This window comes from Typha latifolia, chromosome 15 (genome assembly GCF_019914945.1).
Source record: "Typha latifolia isolate L0001 chromosome 15, TyphaL0001v2, whole genome shotgun sequence".
Classification (NCBI taxonomy): domain Eukaryota; kingdom Viridiplantae; phylum Streptophyta; class Magnoliopsida; order Poales; family Typhaceae; genus Typha; species Typha latifolia.
In genome coordinates this window covers 325,044-343,189 of record NC_133100.1, presented here as the reverse complement: position 1 = coordinate 343,189, position 18,146 = coordinate 325,044, and the positions used below count along the sequence as shown (strand labels likewise).

General features: G+C 38.4%; 4 protein-coding genes and 2 long non-coding RNA genes across 11 annotated transcripts; 4 read left to right on the top strand and 2 right to left on the bottom strand.

The window, feature by feature from the left end:
- Positions 1 to 179: 179 nt before the first annotated feature.
- LOC140801874 (transport inhibitor response 1-like protein Os04g0395600) lies at positions 180 to 3,058 on the bottom strand. Its single transcript, XM_073157228.1, has 3 exons — positions 2,028 to 3,058; positions 1,278 to 1,773; positions 180 to 1,185 (listed from the first exon to the last, which is right to left on the bottom strand). The coding sequence occupies exons 1-3, from the start codon at positions 2,477 to 2,479 to the stop codon at positions 406 to 408; spliced, it is 1,728 nt and encodes a 575-aa protein (XP_073013329.1). The 5' UTR covers positions 2,480 to 3,058; the 3' UTR covers positions 180 to 405.
- Positions 3,059 to 4,175: 1,117 nt separating this feature from the next.
- LOC140801984 (uncharacterized) lies at positions 4,176 to 6,504 on the bottom strand. Its single transcript, XR_012111566.1, has 2 exons — positions 6,368 to 6,504; positions 4,176 to 4,504 (listed from the first exon to the last, which is right to left on the bottom strand). It is a non-coding gene; the product is annotated as an uncharacterized lncRNA (long non-coding RNA).
- A 1,155-nt stretch (positions 6,505 to 7,659) lies between these two features.
- Positions 7,660 to 11,083, top strand: LOC140801595 (long chain base biosynthesis protein 2a-like). The gene is made up of 12 exons (XM_073156771.1): positions 7,660 to 7,912; positions 7,994 to 8,065; positions 8,399 to 8,487; positions 8,671 to 8,816; positions 8,905 to 9,029; positions 9,140 to 9,233; positions 9,315 to 9,478; positions 9,664 to 9,825; positions 9,929 to 10,055; positions 10,154 to 10,320; positions 10,515 to 10,622; positions 10,726 to 11,083. The coding sequence occupies exons 1-12, from the start codon at positions 7,787 to 7,789 to the stop codon at positions 10,858 to 10,860; spliced, it is 1,515 nt and encodes a 504-aa protein (XP_073012872.1). The 5' UTR covers positions 7,660 to 7,786; the 3' UTR covers positions 10,861 to 11,083.
- A 915-nt stretch (positions 11,084 to 11,998) lies between these two features.
- On the top strand, positions 11,999 to 13,801 carry LOC140801596 (basic helix-loop-helix protein 80-like). Of its 4 annotated transcripts, none has more exons than XM_073156775.1 (7): positions 11,999 to 12,301; positions 12,384 to 12,626; positions 12,710 to 12,778; positions 12,856 to 12,939; positions 13,033 to 13,194; positions 13,283 to 13,322; positions 13,425 to 13,801. In XM_073156775.1, the coding sequence occupies exons 1-7, from the start codon at positions 12,134 to 12,136 to the stop codon at positions 13,484 to 13,486; spliced, it is 828 nt and encodes a 275-aa protein (XP_073012876.1). In that variant the 5' UTR covers positions 11,999 to 12,133; the 3' UTR covers positions 13,487 to 13,801. The 4 variants fall into 4 exon arrangements, with proteins under 4 accessions (XP_073012876.1, XP_073012874.1, XP_073012875.1 ...); XM_073156773.1 differs by having other exon boundaries at positions 13,027 to 13,194; XM_073156774.1 differs by having other exon boundaries at positions 12,707 to 12,778; positions 13,425 to 13,636.
- A 2,333-nt stretch (positions 13,802 to 16,134) lies between these two features.
- On the top strand, positions 16,135 to 17,361 carry LOC140802259 (uncharacterized). 3 transcript variants are annotated; one of them, XM_073157723.1, is made up of 3 exons: positions 16,200 to 16,259; positions 16,762 to 16,845; positions 16,978 to 17,361. In XM_073157723.1, exon 3 carries the CDS (start codon positions 16,990 to 16,992, stop codon positions 17,194 to 17,196), a length of 207 nt encoding a protein of 68 aa, XP_073013824.1. In that variant the 5' UTR covers positions 16,200 to 16,259; positions 16,762 to 16,845; positions 16,978 to 16,989; the 3' UTR covers positions 17,197 to 17,361. The 3 variants fall into 3 exon arrangements, with proteins under 3 accessions (XP_073013823.1, XP_073013822.1, XP_073013824.1); XM_073157722.1 differs by lacking the exon at positions 16,762 to 16,845 and having other exon boundaries at positions 16,135 to 16,259; XM_073157721.1 differs by lacking the exon at positions 16,762 to 16,845 and having other exon boundaries at positions 16,141 to 16,259; positions 16,982 to 17,361.
- Positions 17,362 to 17,554: 193 nt separating this feature from the next.
- Positions 17,555 to 18,127, top strand: LOC140802260 (uncharacterized). The gene is made up of 2 exons (XR_012111610.1): positions 17,555 to 17,686; positions 17,853 to 18,127. It is a non-coding gene; the product is annotated as an uncharacterized lncRNA (long non-coding RNA).
- The last annotated feature ends 19 nt before the right edge of the window (positions 18,128 to 18,146 follow it).

Here is an 18,146-nt window from a genome sequence, read left to right as displayed (position 1 = left end):
ACTCAATAAGTTTGAACGTACTTCAAGATTAACTTGGTTCAGCAAGTTATATACCCACAATTGTACGTATAGAAACTGGAAAGGTGTAGTAGTAAAATCTTTTCAAACCCCTATTCAAATTACTTGAATATTGAGATAAGAAAGATAATCCAAGAGGACCATAAACTAGACTAGCAATATCAAATAATTGCCTCAACTACCATTACAAATGCAAAGTTTTCGAAGAATTACAACAGAAAATAAACTACAAATCTTGGGTCCAGAGTTCAGCCACCTAACTTTAATCTACAAGCATGTATAACCAAGATATCCTACCACTAACAAACAATACAGAAAGACATAGCTAAGCAACAAAAACATTACCTCATAGTCTACTAATATAGTGGGGCCGGTCCTGTTCTGACTCTATACTGTCCAGACAAAATGTGGTGCATCATTTCTTGGTCCACCAACGGTCCGATAAACATACATTTTCTCCACCTTATGTAGATCAGTAAGGTTTTCTTCCATTTCATCACCTTCATCCCTTTCATCTATGATCTCCACATTGAGTGTTGGCATCTTTGCCGCAAGGGCCTTGCAACCCCCTAAAGTAACATCGCAGGATGACATCCAAAGGGATCGCATTGCTTCATATTTCCCAACATCTGCCAAAAGTGCAGCATCACCAAATGGGCTGTCCCTTATCTCCAACTTCCTTAGATTCTTGCACCCATTGAGCACATATACCATTCCCTTGTCACTATCTCCAGCAAATGCAATAGAAAGCATCTCAAGTCGTTCAGCATACATGCCAATATACAAGAAAACTCGGTCCGTCAAGAGGCCTGATACTGACAGTCGCCTTAGATCTTTACAGGACTTCACAATTGCTCCAAAACCTTCATCTAGGGGCTGGTTAGTTACTGGGTCTGGCTTTCGTGGTTCAAGAATACACAATCTGAAGCGTATAAATTTTGGACAGTTCTTTGCAACTGTAACAAGTGCAGCATTTGTCATCTGGTGGCAGAAGTATAGCAAGGAATGCAGCTTTGGACAACCTGCAGATACAGCAACCAGCCCTTCTTCTGTCACACAGGCAGTTCCTGCACCAAATACATCTGAAGGGAATACCCTCAGCTCCTGCAACTCCCTGCATGTTGAAGCCACTACTGCTAATCCTTTGTCCCCTATGCAATCCAAGACCTGGAAATACAATCCAAACCATTAACTACTTACCCTTAACCTATACAAGGAAAATCCATACCAACCCAAAAAATGACTTATGAAAATCTTACCCAAAGACGTTGAAGTTTCCAACAATGACGAATCAGTTTGATGAGGTCAGCACCCTGAATTGCAGGAGCATAGCTAAGGTTAAGACTTGTCAGGTTCGCGCATATGGGATAAACAGCAGGAAGGCAGCGAGGAGAAGCATCCCAGAATCCCGATAGGCTCCTCAGAGATTTGCATTTCTGGAGAGCAATTATTAGCATGTAATAAGATTCAGACCTATGGTCTGCCGTAAACGAACCAGTTCCCAAATCCACCAAATGAGGTGACCGAGCAAGGATCTTTGACAATGACTCCACAGAGATGGCACGATTAAGCCGCAAACTCCTAAGGTTCGGGCATCTTGCTACGAGCCTCTCTAATGCTCCAGCATTCACCTCCCCTTTCAGACAGGCAAAATTTAGGGACTCAATTGAAGTACAGGAATCAGAGAAGCAACTGAGCCATTGAGGCCCTCTATCCTCCACTTCATTCTCCTGTAAATCTAGTTCCCTAAGTAGCCTTGCAAGAACAAAAAGACAAAAATAATAATAATAAATAAGAGGAAAAAAAGTCAGCTAATAATTCACATCTTAAAAAATCAAATGCAGCAACCAGAATTTCATGAACTAAATGAAGCACTTTTGAGACCCTCAAAAATATTTCAAGGAATTAATTTGGCATTAAATGCATTAATCCATTAATCAGTAGGAACTAAAAAAGCTCCAATTTTTAGAATATAAAATCACTAGAATTCCCAACAGAGAGTGCCTCACCTGCAATGAGTAGCAATAGCCGCGAGCCCATCGGTGCTAAACCCTTCGCAGCTGACGAGAACCAGCGACCGCAAATTGGGAAAAGATCGAGCGAGCAGCTCCAAGCTCTCATCCGAAACCACCATCCTCTTAAACCGGAGCTCCTCAAGATCCGGAAGCCCACGGGCCGCCGCCGCAATCCACGGCATCGCGAACCCGCCCCAGTCCGGCGGTACCAGGTTGAAGTCAGCGAAATGTGGCTTCCCCTTTACGCTAAGAGATCTCACGCAGGGGAACCTAGCCGGAACCCTCTCCGGCCGGACGGAGTAGCAGTTGCCGACGAACAGACTCCGGCGACTTGACCGCTCGACCCGGTACCACGCCTTGCACACCAACGATACCGTGTTCCGATCTCGGTGGGAGACGAGGTAATCAAAGATGTGTTCCACCACCTCCTCCGGGAAGTACGTCATAGCTTCGAGCTTTGCAATTAGGTTTAAAAAATTAGGGTTAGCGCTCGAAGTAACACCAAGTAGAAGAAGAAGAAGACAACAGACGAAATCTTTAGCTCCTGCAGCTAAATTCCAGCTTCCACCTACTCTACTTCTACTCCAGATCTACTCCATAACCCACCATGATCACCAAAAGTAGCATAAAAACCTCTTCTTTTGTGGGTAAATCGGCGAGGGTAAAGATCCTACCACCACTAAATCAAGATTAAAAAAAATGATCTTTTTTACCTCGTACAAAACTAATAGAGCTAGGAGAAAACGAAATGGGGTTCAAAACCTCAAAATAACATCAGAAAAATCCCCCAAAAAAAAATTCCGAGAAAAATATACACAAATCGCCTCCTCAGAGATCGACCGTTCGATCCCAATTTTAAAAAAAGAGAGATAAAACTAGTAATAAAATCGACAGAGTACAAGATCCGAGCCCAAAGTGAGAAAGAGGAGGAGGAAGAAGAAGAAGGAGAAGGGGAAGAAGACCACCTCCTCTCTATTCTCGGTCTCCTTTTTCTTCTCTCCATTGACCAGAGTTAGCTGCGTTTAACCCCGGTTAAAAGATCCAACGGTTCCACTCTCTTTGACGGTTCACATAGACCGATTCGAACCGTCAGATCTTGGTCTCCGGTTTATCCATCCCCATGTGTCCTTATCCGCCAGTTGAGAGGATAAGAAGAGGTCAGGATAGCAAAAGAAAGAGAGAAGACCGTATACCGAGACAGATAAAAGCCCAGATGTTTGAAACCAAATTACACGAAATGCCATCGTATAATGTACACGATGCTTTAATTAACTAGTAACGGGATCATGAGTCTTTAATGATTTGGTCTGACATCCAAAGAAATTACGGATTATATATTTATTTATATTATCCCGTTTTATGACGGAATATATCGGGAGGTGAGCCGCGGCCAATGGACGGCTGTGATCGAACGGGGCCCACGTGGACGCCGTGACATCAGAGCGTGTACGGGAACTGACACCGTCCTGATCCCATAATCCGCTGCCGGCTAAACACGTGGCATAGATCAGACGGCTGCCGTGTTTGGCGCCGGTGGGGGGAGTACGGTGTGACTCCCATACAGTAGAAGGTGTTGTAGCGGCAGTAGATGGACGGCTAGAAACGATCGATCATGATGTCATCCAGATTTTTTTTTATTTTTTTTATTTTTTTTTTGCCAATTGCATATCCGAAGAATAAAAACGTTGTACAATTTGCTTAATTATCACATAAGAGGTAAATATATAATTAAGCAAGGAAAGCATCTTGTAGGTGTTAGGGATAATGGCCCCCCCCCTCGTCCCTTAACTAGGGTTTTAAAAGACCACACTCACCTGTCCTTTTTTGTCCTTTTCTTCGATCGATGCATGTATCGGAGGAATCAGACAACGAGGATCTGACGGCCGGAATCCGATGACGATCCGACGGCCGAGATCGGAGCCGCCAATAACCTCACAGGATAAAAGATTAGGAAGAGAGCTCCACTTTCACATACAATATTGTGACTACTAAGTTATGGGCAATGGGGAATGACATATAAAAAGGAACCCAAGATCTACTTTGATATGTTATAACTTTCATGTCTCTTGAACATCATTTGCTGGAATTGCAACCATGTGAAGCATTTCAAAGAGAAAGTAGCAATGCAAGTGGAGAGCAATCTGTTTAAGATATTAGACCTATATATATATATATATACAAGTTCACAACAACTGCAACCACTTCCCTGATGCACTACTTGAATCAATTATTGGAATATTATGATGAGGCAGGGCCAAAAGAGTCACTACCGTGATCGCCTCTCGATTCTGATCAGACGACAGAGGATTTGATGATACACCTCTCTCTCTCTCTCTCGGATTTGATGATACACCTCTCTCTCTCTCTCTCTCTCTCTCTCTCTCTCTCTCTCTCTCTCTGAGATTCCATTGAAACAAAACTAGAGTATTTGATCATCTTCAAGCTTTATCAATAGCCATGAGGAGGTCTACCTGTAAAAGTACATTAAAATGAAGAGAATCTTGGTTGGAAAAGAGATGATTATGAATTATCTACTAGGCAACATATGGAGAAATGAATAACTTCTATCAGAAGTAAGCAAAGATGGTGCCAAATAATGTACTGGTACTACCATAGATTCTCCTAAAGAATTGATTAACAATAGAATCTCAGAAGATTTCAGGCCATCCATGAGGACTATAACCAAAACAAGACAAATAAATAAATTGGAAATAGTGAGAACAAACTGCAATAAACTGATCTAATAGAAAATTATATGCAAGTACAATCATACTCCAGGGAACACAATGCTTAATTAGTGGTTGCCATTGCTATGTTTCACATCTGTGTATATGATCAGAAGGATTAGTTCCCCCTAATATTTTTCTTTTTCTCAGAAAGATTGTTGATGAAGAGAGTTCTACAGAAACAATAAACAGAGTATTGTAGGATCATCTGAGAACTAAGCAGAAAATCAATTTCCTTATCTACCAAACTACAAATCATCATGCAAATCAAAGCACCAAAATCGCAAAGGTTTATGGTTAACAAATAACCAGCAATTGAAAAGTAAATGTAGGTGCTAAGATTCCAACGATTCTAACTGCGTAGAGTTATGCAAAACATAACAAAAAGTAACAAGAGAAAACATATGAATTTGGGTATGTTCAAAAGGACAAGCAAATAGAATAAAATTTAATGATATGCTGGTGGAAGATCCTTTTCTGGAAATGGTTCATATGGAGAAAACTCCAATAGAGAACAGTAGGATTGAAAGGATAGTCATATAGAGCCACCATCACACTGATGCATGGTATCTTTGCCGGATTCTTGCCCTGCATCTCTTTGTCTAGCTGTGACTTAAAGAGGTAAAAATGCCTGAAGAGTGTATCCATCCAACCCTGTCTTCTTATATAAACACTCAACCATTATAGTGTGATTTCTAGTCCAATTTCTAGTAGAATAACGTGCAAAAGAAACACATAGGAAATGTTTGGATGCATCTTATTAGCTCTTCAAAACACACCTATATGCATTGACCTCCTTGCTGTTCTATCAAATTATCGATACAACCCCAGCATGAGTAAATTTTGGTTCAAATGTTGAATAGGAAAGAAACTAATACGCCTAGCTTTAGAGCTTTAGAGTTAATGACAAAAGATCATTATGAATTTTATTAGCTCTTCAAAATACACCTGTATGCATTGACCCCCTTGCTGTTCTAGAAAAATATCGATACACCCCCAGCATCAGTAAATTTTGGCTCAAATGTTGAACGAAAGAAACTAATACATCTAGCTTTAGAGATTTAGAATTAATGACAAAAGATTATTATCAATCCTAACAGATTTAGGAGAAACTAAGTCATATTATGGGATCTTCAGATTACCAATTATACAAGGATATCATTGTTTCTCACATGGCTGAAGAAAATTTACTAGTTCGCAGTACCAACATAGTATTATGATTAAATAATTAGCAGCACTAGCCATTAAAAGATTAATATCTATATACTTGTCAATGACCATTATTTAGTTTAAACTTGCCACCCTTCAACATTTACCAACTTGAAAACAAGAACAATCAAACAAAGAACAGCATGATAATTCATTTCATTCCTAAAGCATCAAGATTTTAGAACTAAACTACAGCTTCACAACTCTCTCTTGCAAACTCAAAGCCTCGAAATTCTTAACCAAACATAACATACGACGATATATCAAGAACCTCAAAAGATCCCAAATTGGAATTTTGATCCAAGATAGCAGAAAGTTGCATGCAAACATCGTTATCCATTACAACTCAATGCAGCGCCGAGAAAAGTTACATCCTTTAATCCTCCCGAGAAAAGTTACCTCCTTTATTCCTCCCACTTCGTCGTCGCCCTCCATTGTCCTCCGCCATGGGGATTAGGGTTTAGGGAGGAGAAGCAAAGGCAAACTTCCTGAATGTGGGATCGTCTACAGGTCAGGATGTAGGCAATCACTTCGACCTATCTAATTTGCGTAAACTAATTTGGGCCGTTAGGATAAATTTTGGCCGAGCTTTTGTAAGAGAAGAAAGCCCAAGTAAAATAAAAGGCTTCTTTCGCATTTCACACCCTATATTATATGTTTATTATAGTTTGGACTCTGCCTTATTTTTTAAGAAAGATTAAAAGGGAATAAGTTAGCTACGACATGGAGCTGTTTGAAATATTCCCTAGTTAACTTAAACAAAAAATTCCAATAATTTAATAAATAAAAGGCGTTATAAAGTAAAATAGACATTATTTTTTGTGAGTCATATATACGAAACATTTCATAGTTAAGGAGACCCCTTAGGCTAGATTTGGAGAGTAATTTCGTTTCTTATAAGTATTTTTTTTAATAATCTTTATACATGGAACTAATTCTGAAAATCTTGTCATATACTCCTCTCTTTTAAGATAAATATAATGTTAATATTAAAAACTAAATCATGTAATAGGAAATTTAAATTTTATTAATTGTGGACCCTCCTAATATGTTTTCTTATTATTTTACACCTAATATTTAGATAAAATTTATCAAACTCAAATATGACCCAGGTTAGATTTAGCTAAGTCAAGCTCATTCAGAATTCAACTCAACTCAACTTGCTAAATTTAAACCAATAAACCTTTAGAAATAGAGATCTAAGGACTAAAATACCTATTAACCAGTAATCAGAAGGGGATTTTATTTATTTTTCTTTTTTCTTGAGAGCTTGACTTAGTTTGAAGTTGACCATGAGAAGGTGTTCCACGTTAGGAATGTGGCAGTTTGACAATTGCCACGTATGGATTATACCGACATGTCGAATAGTTTGCTAAGCTATATAGTAAACGATCATTGGTTCGTACGTGAATACAGTGGCAATCTACCAAAGAATGCGTCCCAGAGTCCCACTCTTTTAATGATTTAGTTGGATCTTCTCGTGTCAACTCTGGCGACCATTTATCACAACTACATAGATGCGCTCTTCAAAGATTGGAATTTTATTTTCACCAATTTCCCCTTCATTTTGGATGGATTTTTTTTCGTGTATATATATATACATACATTGCATGGAAAAAGTCACCTCCTTCCTTCTTCCGTCCCTCGTAGTAATCCCATTCAATTCTCTCTCAACTCCATTAAAGCTCCAATCTTCTCCTCCACTAAATCCCATCCTCCTCCATCTACTCCCTTTCTATATACATTCCCTATTGCCGCCTACCTCCTCCAACTCTTTCTTTCTTTCTCTTTCTCGTTCTCTTTCTTGGGCTCGTGAAGATGGTGAGGTTACCTTACACGACGGCGCTGACGACCCTCTTCAGCTACGGCCTCCTCTTCGCCTTCGGCCAGCTGCGGGATTTCTTCCGCAACCTAATCGATTGGTTCAGCTCCAAGGACCTAAAGGTCGCACCTTTTTCAACTCTAACGCATCAAAGATTTTCTTCTCCATTTCGCACTTACCCTTTGTGTCGGATTTCGATTTAGGAGCCGGGCTACGCGCCAATCTGCTTGGGCCTCGAAGATTTCTACGTCCGCCGCCTCTATCTCCGCGTCCAGGTGCGCTATTTTAGATGTCAAAGGTTGCTTTCTTTTTTTAAGATCGATGGGTGTTCGATTTGGGAAGCAAAGAAGAAAAAGAACTGATTAAAGATTAGAAGAACAGGGGATGAAGTAGAGGTGATCAAGTGGAAATATAGCCAAAATTGTTGGACTTGAATGTAATGTGCTTGGTAACTGAAACTGAAGTTAATTTGTGCAGAAGAATCGGATAGAACAAGATAGTGCAGCAGGACAAATGTTTGAGCATTTGATTGTGTGAAATAATTCTACTTACATTTGTTGTTTGTATGCTCTGTAATGTGTACTTTTCGATATTCGTGATTTCGCCAGGATTGTTTTAACCGACCGATAGCAAGTGCTCCAGGTGCTTGGATTGATGTAGTTGAGCGTTACTCAAATGACAACAACAAGACAATACAGTAAGTATTTCCCATGTTTTATGTGGCATTTTGCAGTATGATTAATCGGCTATGTCTATAAACATCCGACTGCGGAAGAAGTTATAGAAAGATCTGAATGATCATTTACTATAATTCAATTCAGGTGGCTTCAAGATGATTTATCTGGAAGAAATTTTATGATTTAACTTCTTTCTTTTGCAGCCTAACCTCAAATACTACTAAATGCCTCAACCTCGGATCCTACAACTACCTAGGTTTTGCATCTGCAGATGAATACTGCACACCGCGAGTTATAGAATCTCTGAAGAAATACTCACCAAGTACCTGCAGCGTGCGTGTAGATTGCGGTAGGAATAATTTTGCATGTTAACTTACTGAATCTGAAATATCCAGTGACCTTCTTTTGAAGCTAATGCCGCTTTGCCTTGCCATCAGGCACAACTAAACTGCATACCGAACTCGAGGAGCTAGTTGCACGTTTTGTCGGAAAGCCAGATGCTATAATCTTTGGAATGGGTTATATTACAAATTCTTCGATTATTCCTTGTCTGATTGGAAAGGTTTATATGATATTTCCAAATTATAAAATGCAATTCCCCTTTACTATATCATTTTTTCGTAGGATTTTGCTAATATATATATTTTTTGCAATCACTCGCATCATTTATAGGGAGGACTAATAGTTAGTGATTCTCTGAATCATAACTCAATTGCCAGTGGTGCGCGAGGATCGCGTGCAACGGTGCGAGTCTTCCAACATAATTGTAAGTTTTACACTCTTTTGCATGAATATAAGCTAGTATACTCACATGTACACTTGTAACTTCTTACTGATGAACTTGTAGCTCCCGCTCACTTGGAAGAGGTGTTGAGAGAGCAGATAGCCGAGGGACAACCTCGAACACATAGAGCCTGGAAAAAGATAATTGTTATTGTGGAGGGCATCTACAGCATGGAAGGAGAGCTTTGCAAACTCCCTGAGATCATAGCCATCTGCAAGAAATATAAGGTAATTTAGAGCTTTCCTTTGCAATCTGTTTTTTTTTTTTCGCATTTTTGCGCAGTTAGGAACATCACAACTAGTTGCTCTTTCATAAGTTAACAGATAAATATCAGTAGTTTGACTTTCAGAGCATTCAAGTAGAACAATGAGAACATAAGAGCTTAGTGTAATTGCCTTTTGTTTTCAAACAGGCATACTCATACTTAGATGAGGCCCACAGCATTGGGGCAGTTGGAAAATCCGGACGAGGCGTTTGTGAGCTCCTAGGAGTGGATCCAGCTGATGTCGATATAATGATGGGAACGTTCACAAAATCTTTTGGATCTTGTGGAGGTTATATTGCAGCATCAAAGGTCAACTTCTCCTTCAACAATCACTGTTATATTGTCAACATGACATGCCATCTATGCCCAATGATGTTACTTATTCTCCAAATTCATCTTATTTTTTTGTCAGGAGATAATTCGACACGTAAAGCGCACTTGTCCAGCACATCTTTATGCATCTTCCATGTCACCACCTGCAGTGCAACAAGTTATATGTTCCATTAAAATTATTCTTGGAGAAGATGGCTCTAACAGAGGTATTTTAAGGAAATAGCTGCGTTCTCCCTGTTTCCTAATGGATAATTCATGAGGTTGTTGCTGCTCACTTTAATTCTGTATTCATGGCCTACATCAGGTGCACAGAAACTTGCGCGAATCCGTGAGAACAGCAACTTTTTCCGATCCGAGCTTAAGAAAATGGGCTTTGAGGTTCTTGGTGACAATGATTCACCAGTTATGCCAATCATGCTCTACAACCCAGCAAAAATCCCAGCTTTTTCAAGGGAATGTCTTAGACAAAATGTGAGTAGGATCTCTTTCACCTTGCATTCGTTATGTTGCATGCTATTGAAAACACATTCAACTCTATAAATTCTAATAGGATACACCTTGAACTCATCATGTCGTAAACAAAATGCAAGTTCTTTCCTCTTGATCTCTACGTTATCGGCATTGATTGCCTTACTATTTTGCACTCTCTTTTGGATTTTGTTCAGGTTGCCATTGCCTCTGTTGCATTTCCTGCAACACCTCTTCTCCTGGCAAGGGCTCGTTTCTGCATCTCTGCTTCGCACACCAGGAAAGACCTGATTAAAGGCCTGGAGGTGAATGAATCTAAAATCTCAAGCCACAACCTTTCAACAAACCATTCCTTGAAAGTTATTTCTAATCAGTTTATGTAATCCTAATGTTTTACTGCATTTCCAGATTATCAGCAGAGTTGGAGACCTTGTTGGCATCAAATACTTCCCTGTGGAACCCCCCAAGTGTGCAGAACAGGGTCATAAGAAGCTGCAAATGGTTGAAAGGATCCACCGTTCCATTGCAAATCATTCCAATTGAAGCAAACCAGCTCAATTGACTTACGTAAATATATCTGAAGCATTATATATATTGTTTTCCAGCTAAAATGTTGTTCATTTACTGTTCATGACCTTCTATATGTGTATATTTAGTTGAATGATTCTCAAATAATAAGTGCAACTTTTTATTTTTATTTTTCCTCTTCTGGTGCTAATGTACTGTTTTGACTTTTCCATTGGATTAACACCCAAATTTAGTGTCTTTTGATGAGTATTATACCTTAGATGCATTTTTAATAGCCAGACTTACAAATTAAACACTGGGTAGTAATTGATTACACTCAAACTTAACGAATTTATTCATCCACTGTGTAATATTATGGCGAATCCCTGTACTTCTATAGTAAATCATGTGAGTTAGGAACATTGTCAGATCTTTATGTTCAAATTAAACTCAAATGGTTAGCCACATCCAGATCCAGTTGACTTTTGTCGAGTATACTTTTAAAGTCTCCGAATACTGGGTGTGATCCAATTCAGATCTCAGACGCATGTTTAGAGGCTTCTTTTCATGTTTCACGGGTTTGTACGTATATTTACATACATAACCCATGCAGAGAACATTGTGGGTCATTTGGATAGCTTCCAACCTTTCATGATGGATAATTTTGTGGTCAAAACGTAGGAAACAAACACGTCCAGGTTCTTCCCTTTTCTTTTCAAGAAGTACTATGCAGCATGGATCAAACAGCTAGCAATTAATGCCTCTTTTGTCTTTGATCAATAGAGACTTGGAAACAGAACATTTGAGTCTTGAGTTCATACTTGTTAAGATTCTCTGGGTATTCAAGTTTTCGTTGTGTCGTAGAAAAATTTCTCCTAAAGTATATGTAAGGTGATATATTTCATTGTCAATTTTCCTATGTCATAAGAGGATTTTTTTTTTTTGTTGCAATCAGGCTAAAATATATGTGGTTTTATGTATCATCAAAAAGATAGAGAAAAGAAAGCCATTCTATTTGTTTCTTTTTTATTTTCTTCCAGTAGGCCCTTACATTGAGACCAGTCAAACTTGACACATATCTATACTCTCTCTCTCTCTCTCTCTCTCTCTCTCTCTCTCTCCTCCCATCTTTTTATAAGCCAATTCAAGTCTGCCATCAAAGCTACCTGCTTCAAGGCTTCTATTGATTTCTCTATCCATTTCTCTCTTCTCTGCATTCAAGTCACTGCTACACTTCTCAGCAATTTACTTATGAAAGCCTTCCCATACTAACTCCACTACCACCCTAACAAGTAGCACCCCATTGGAGATGCTCCTACCCCCACAACAAGTTGGAGAAATGACCAAATCCTCCCATTCCTCCCCTTACTACTACTCATCTGAAGCCATTCCAGAGTTCACAACAAGTGACACCAGCTCTCTTGATACTGTAACAAGATCTCATCATTCTAACACTCAAAGCTCAGTTCAATGCAAGGTATGATCATCAACTATAGTACTTGAATCACATAGAAGTAGGCTTTTACATACTCTGCTTTCTCTTTGTTTGAATTTATCAGGATAAAAATGGGAGCAAGAGGAAGAAGCAGAAAAGATCCAATGATGGTTTGAAGGAAATGGAAGAGAAGAAGACTAATGCTGCGGTTGATTTTAAAGCCAAGCAGACTTGTAGTGAGTACATTCATGTCAGGGCAAGGAGAGGTCAGGCCACAGACAGCCATAGCCTTGCAGAGAGGGTACGAAGGGAGAAAATAAATGAGAGGATGAAGGTACTGCAAAGCCTTGTTCCTGGCTGTGAGAAGGTGATGGTTTGTTTTGTTCTCTCTTAGTCCCTTCTATATTTCATATGGAGATACTCTAAAGTTGATGGTTTTGGTTCCAGCAGGTCACTGGAAAGGCCCTTATGCTTGATGAGATAATCAATTATGTTCAGTCCTTACAGAATCAAATTGAGGTACAATTAGTGTTTCTTTTTTCTTTTTTGCAATCTTGCTGAGCTTTGTCTAACTAACTACTATGACACATTTCCAGTTTCTCTCATTGAAGCTTGCTTCTGTGAGTCCCATGTGTTATGACTCTGATGTGGCTTTTGATGATTTCATGAGTCTTTCAGAGGTAGGGATTTCGGAAATCCACTCTACTAATCTCTACTTATCCATTCCTGCATGGTTCTCATCTTGATGGGCTTCTTTTGTCTCCAAGTCTCAGAGGATGTGGACCCTACCACATGAAACAGTACCAGGTTTAGACCAACACACCAATCACAATCAGGCTGCAGCTTTTGAGAGCACTGCCACAATCAATTACCAAATGATGGATCATTCAGCATCTGTTTTACTGCATGGAGAAAGCTCAAACTCCTTCCCTCAGGTTTAATATATCTTTGTGCAGCTTCTTAATCCTATTTCAAATACTTAATTCACCTGGTTGTTACTGAATCATGCACATCTTTTTCCAGGATAGTGGTGGTTTCTCTGATACAAGGATTTATGAATCAAGTAGGGAAAGAACACTCCTGACATTATCTCAAAGTAGTTTCACTTCTTGTCAAATTTAAATTATATCATTATGGTATTATTTTTTTTCTGCTACATCTACAGGAGTTGGAAACAACAGTGACTGGTGGCAGACAAGTGATGGAGAATACCAGCATGGATCATAGTCATATGAAAGTTTCTTTATAGGAAATGAATAGAGGAGCCCACAAATTGAAAGGCCATATCTCCTAGGGATTCCTTCTTGTTAGGCTATTGGACCTCTTCTTTCATGCACAAAGTACAAGAGACTGTTACCAAAAGATTTAAAATGCTCATCTCATGGTGTATTTCTAGGTTATTTTCTTTTCTTTTCTTTTTTAAAGGGTGACACAGAGGGAGAAAAAGGATCTTGTATTGTAAGTAGCTCATATCACTAGCTACTAAAGAGATGTATTATTTCTTCTTCTCGCAATTTTTAAAACCCTTTTCACGAAACTAAATAGATCTAAGGGCGTTAATCCACATTTTTTTTTTATCATTCACATATCAGAAGAAAAAGAAATACCACAATTTCATAATTTACAATCTATTCATTCAATATTTCCCTTTTTAAAAAGGATAAATTATTATATTTAAACTATATCTCGGCTTTTTTCTAAAGTACTCGTTGATTACGGCGAAAACCCTAACAAGTTACAACAAGTTAAGAAGAAAAAAAAACAAGTGGATTGAAATAATTTTCTGATACAAATATATATACATATATTTATCAGAAAAGGCAATTCCATTATCTTAAAATAGAAGAAAAAAAAAACATTAGGTATCAAAACAATACCCTCTATATACTCTGAATTAGTTAAAGGAGATGTGATTGAATTAATCGAAAAAGAAGATAATCATTGCTCTTTATCCAGATTTGCTAACCAATTTACTAGTTGGTTAATTTTTCAGAAGCAATGAAACACTGAGGCAAAAGTGAAACATGAAATTAAATAAAACAGAGCCAGAAAAATGTATTTGATCTGCCACAGAACAATTCAATAGTTATCTTAAAAAAGTTGGCATTTCTAGCTTTGTGTAAGTCTAGTTTGAGGACCTCAACCTGCATAGATTCATTGTCATAGATCACAAATAAACAACAGGTGGCTAATAATTTCAGTCTTCATATTGCATATAGGGAGGGCAAGACACTGAAGGGGGGGGGGTCTCAAGAGATAGAGTGTGCAACCAAGCATTTGTAGGTAAGTGATTCCAAACAACCTTCCACAGTATTATTTTTGATTTTAGAAACAAGTGTCAGCCTCCAATGTCTCCACAAAGTAGCCCTGTCCATTTTATATTAATATTTTTGTGGATAACCACTAATAAAGGAACTAGTGTTGTGGTGGTGGGACTTACATATGTGGGCTGGGCCCGGCCGACGAGGGCCGGTGCCGGGCTTTGTCTGGGGCCCATCAAGGTGGAGCCTGGCAGCATGGTGAGGGGTGTGGCTGTGTCTATTGTCTAGAGAAGGGAGAGAAGATGAATATGGAATTAAAAAAATACTACAATGTTTGTTAATAATAATCTTTGGCATGATCTGTCCTTGAAACAGAGAGGTGATTGATATCCTTACATGTTCTTAATTTCCTCTTGCATCTTTCTTACACTTTTATTTTTTTGGTTTTTTCCTCAAATCTCCTCTCTTGTTACTCTCACCATATCCTTCTGGCATTGACCAATACTTTGTCTTTGTATGTAGGCTTAGAAAAATAGGAAACAACTAATTCTTTGTCATTTGTGGTGTGCATTGATGGAGGATGTCACTTAATGTGCCCATAAGGTTTGTTTCTATTAAATGTAAAATAAATTAAAGAGAAATTTATAAATAAATAAACACCCTACCATACTTCTGCATTTTGCTCGGAGTTAATTTTACCCTAATGACAACCGACCTAATAGAAAATATTTCAATACTTTTAAAAAAATTTACCTAAAGTACATCTATCGGACCTAATTAACTTTAATATTAAAAAAACTTACTCAAAAGTATTAATTTAGCTCGCTAGGAAAATTACCGCCGGTGTGTTTTTGAGACATTAAAAGTAAAATATAGAGTCCGATAAAAATATCCATATAGTTGTGTGTGAATTGATAATAAAATCAAAATGAAAGCTCATCTATAAGGTTCATCTTGAGCAGCAAGTGCCATTTGTAAGAAGAAGTATATTAGGTTAAGTAGCAAACTATCAACTTGCAAGGTGGATTTCAGCAGAGCTCCCTGTTTTCTCCTCTGAATGAAGTCTGTGGGAGGTCTTCTTCCTCTCCCAAGTAATTCCCCAGAAGATGAGGAGGATGACCCATATGGCCATTTTGTTCCTGAATAAGGAGGCATTGAAATTTATTAGGAATTAGGATAATGTTATGGGTGATTAAAAACTCATGAAACTTGTCAGGTAGTTGAGTTGGATGCTGCATTAACTTTGGGAACTACCTATGTCTCTTGTAAGGATAAGAGAAACAAATTGAATAGTAGTTGAATGGAGCATATAATAATGAGCTATTCAATTGTCTAATTTATCAATGAGTACTCGAGTTGTTTAAACTTTTCTTTGTTTGATCTAAGAACCAAGTCTCTTGTGTCTATATGGATATGGCCGCAGGATGCATTGCATTGAAGTCGGCAAAGTATAAATATGTTACAGTATAAAGACTTTACGGTCGAACTCGGCAAATTGATACATATGGTACTTTACACGAAGTCGGCAATGGTAAAGAAGACATTGCCGACGTCATTGGGCCGAGTTTTGCGATGAGAAACCCGGGCCGGATCTGGGCCGTTTGAAAACCCATGACTAAACCTAATCCTCCTTTCTCGTCTCTCTCAGATCGTCCCACGCTCTCTCCTCGCCCTCCTCATCGACGACGGCGTGATCTCCATCTGTCGGTGGACAAGGCGGAGACTTCTCACAGCCACAGGTCTCTCTCTCTCTCTCTCTCTCTCTCTCTCTCTCTCTCTCTCTCTCTCTCTCTCTCTCTCTCTCTCTCAGTGTATGTGTGGAAATACGAAAAGTTGCAATTTTTGTGCACTTCGTTACGAAGAGAGAGATCCAAAAGTGTGAAAGAACGAGCCTTTCACGGTGTTTTTGGTGTTTCTAAAGTTCTACTATTTTGATTGCATGCAAATTATGATTTTACAAGTGTGAGGGCTTGCTATCTGAGCCAAAGATCATTTTTTTTTGCGCTTTATGTTGTGGCTGAATTCTTTTCCTTCTAATTCTGTTTTAATTTTATTCTTGATGAAATTCTTGCATATGGGCTTGAAAATATATTATATGCCGCTCTTCTAGTACACCAATTTCTGCTTAAAATCATATATAGTTAAGTTAGTGTTCTTGTAACTTCTCTAAAACACCTATTTTATAAGTTAATAAACTGTTGCATCATAAATTTTTACCCCCTCTACTATGGCTGAATGTAGCACGCACCCTTGAAGAATAATATCATACAATTTGTCTCTTATACTGTCTAAAGCAAGAGGGAGAGGGGCAGTTATGCGATTTTGGTAAATTGCACACTTCATTAGCTTTCTTCTTCTTCTTCTTTTCTCCTTTATATGGTGGTTCTAGGGATGTAAAAGCGAACACTCTGTTATCATATTTCTTGGCTTTTCTGATTGTACATGAATTCGTGGTAGTCAGGGAAAAAGATGAGGAAAGGGCTACACCCTCAGGTGCAGTGGATTTCATACGTGACACAAAGTGGTCGGCTGATGAATGTTATGATGACCAAAATACATAATGTTGGCAAAGTATATCATTTCAGAGCAAAGCGTCAAATGGCTCAAAGTCTAGGTCAGATTGCAAAGTTCAACCGCCGATATGGTCAGAATAATGAGGAAGATGGTGAGAAATAACTTCTTGAATTTCGAAAGAGCTGGCTACTTTGGAATGAAATGAATGGGAATAATTAAAACATGCAGTCTTTGTAGCCTCTGAGTTGTTTTTTCTTTTCTCAGGAATTTATGTGGATGGAATTTCCTGTGTTTCAACTTGATAATGCAATCGTTTATCTTTTCTAATTGATGCCTTGATACTTGAATCTTGATGCTACTTGATAGTTATATAGACTTTTAGGTTGATCTCAAACATACTTTTTTAATGTTTTTCTAAAGCCCATAGTAACATTTTGTTATCCTACATGCTTTGGGCTTAACCTATTGGCATTAATCTCTTTGCCCTTTTCTTCTTTGTGGACTGCTATGTCGAAAGGCACTTAGCTTGAATACTTTGGTACCTTGTCTAAAACATGCTAGGGTTGAGGTGAACAATGGCCCCATATAATCGGATGAGATGGTTGTTGGTTTGATCAAATGTTCTCATTTCTTGGAATTACTGAATGTTTAGGTAAGTCCATCCATGCCAAACTTCCTCTGTGATTGCATTGTTGACTAATATATTGAAATTTAGGGTTTTATATTTGCATCTCTTGTTTCTTGTTTGACTATGGCTTGTGGCTCTATTCTGTATAGTTGTAATATCTTTTAAATCAATTTAGGATTTATTCTCTCAGGATGGACACAAGATGGATAGTTGATGGATTGCGTAGTGTTTCTATTCAATACAAAGTCTTCAAACTGCTTGGCACATTTTTGTAGTCAATAGATTCTTGGAAACATCATTTAGTGTCAGGAAACTAGGTACGAAGCTAGCAATTGCCGCTTTCTTTTATATGTTTTGTGGCCTCATAGACTATGGGGTTTGAGCAAATATTAGTAAATCTTTTAGCTCATTTGTGTAATCCAGTGGCCATTGTTCTTCTAGAAGTAAAGCAATCAACCACTACCAGTTGTCTTGTTTTCACTTT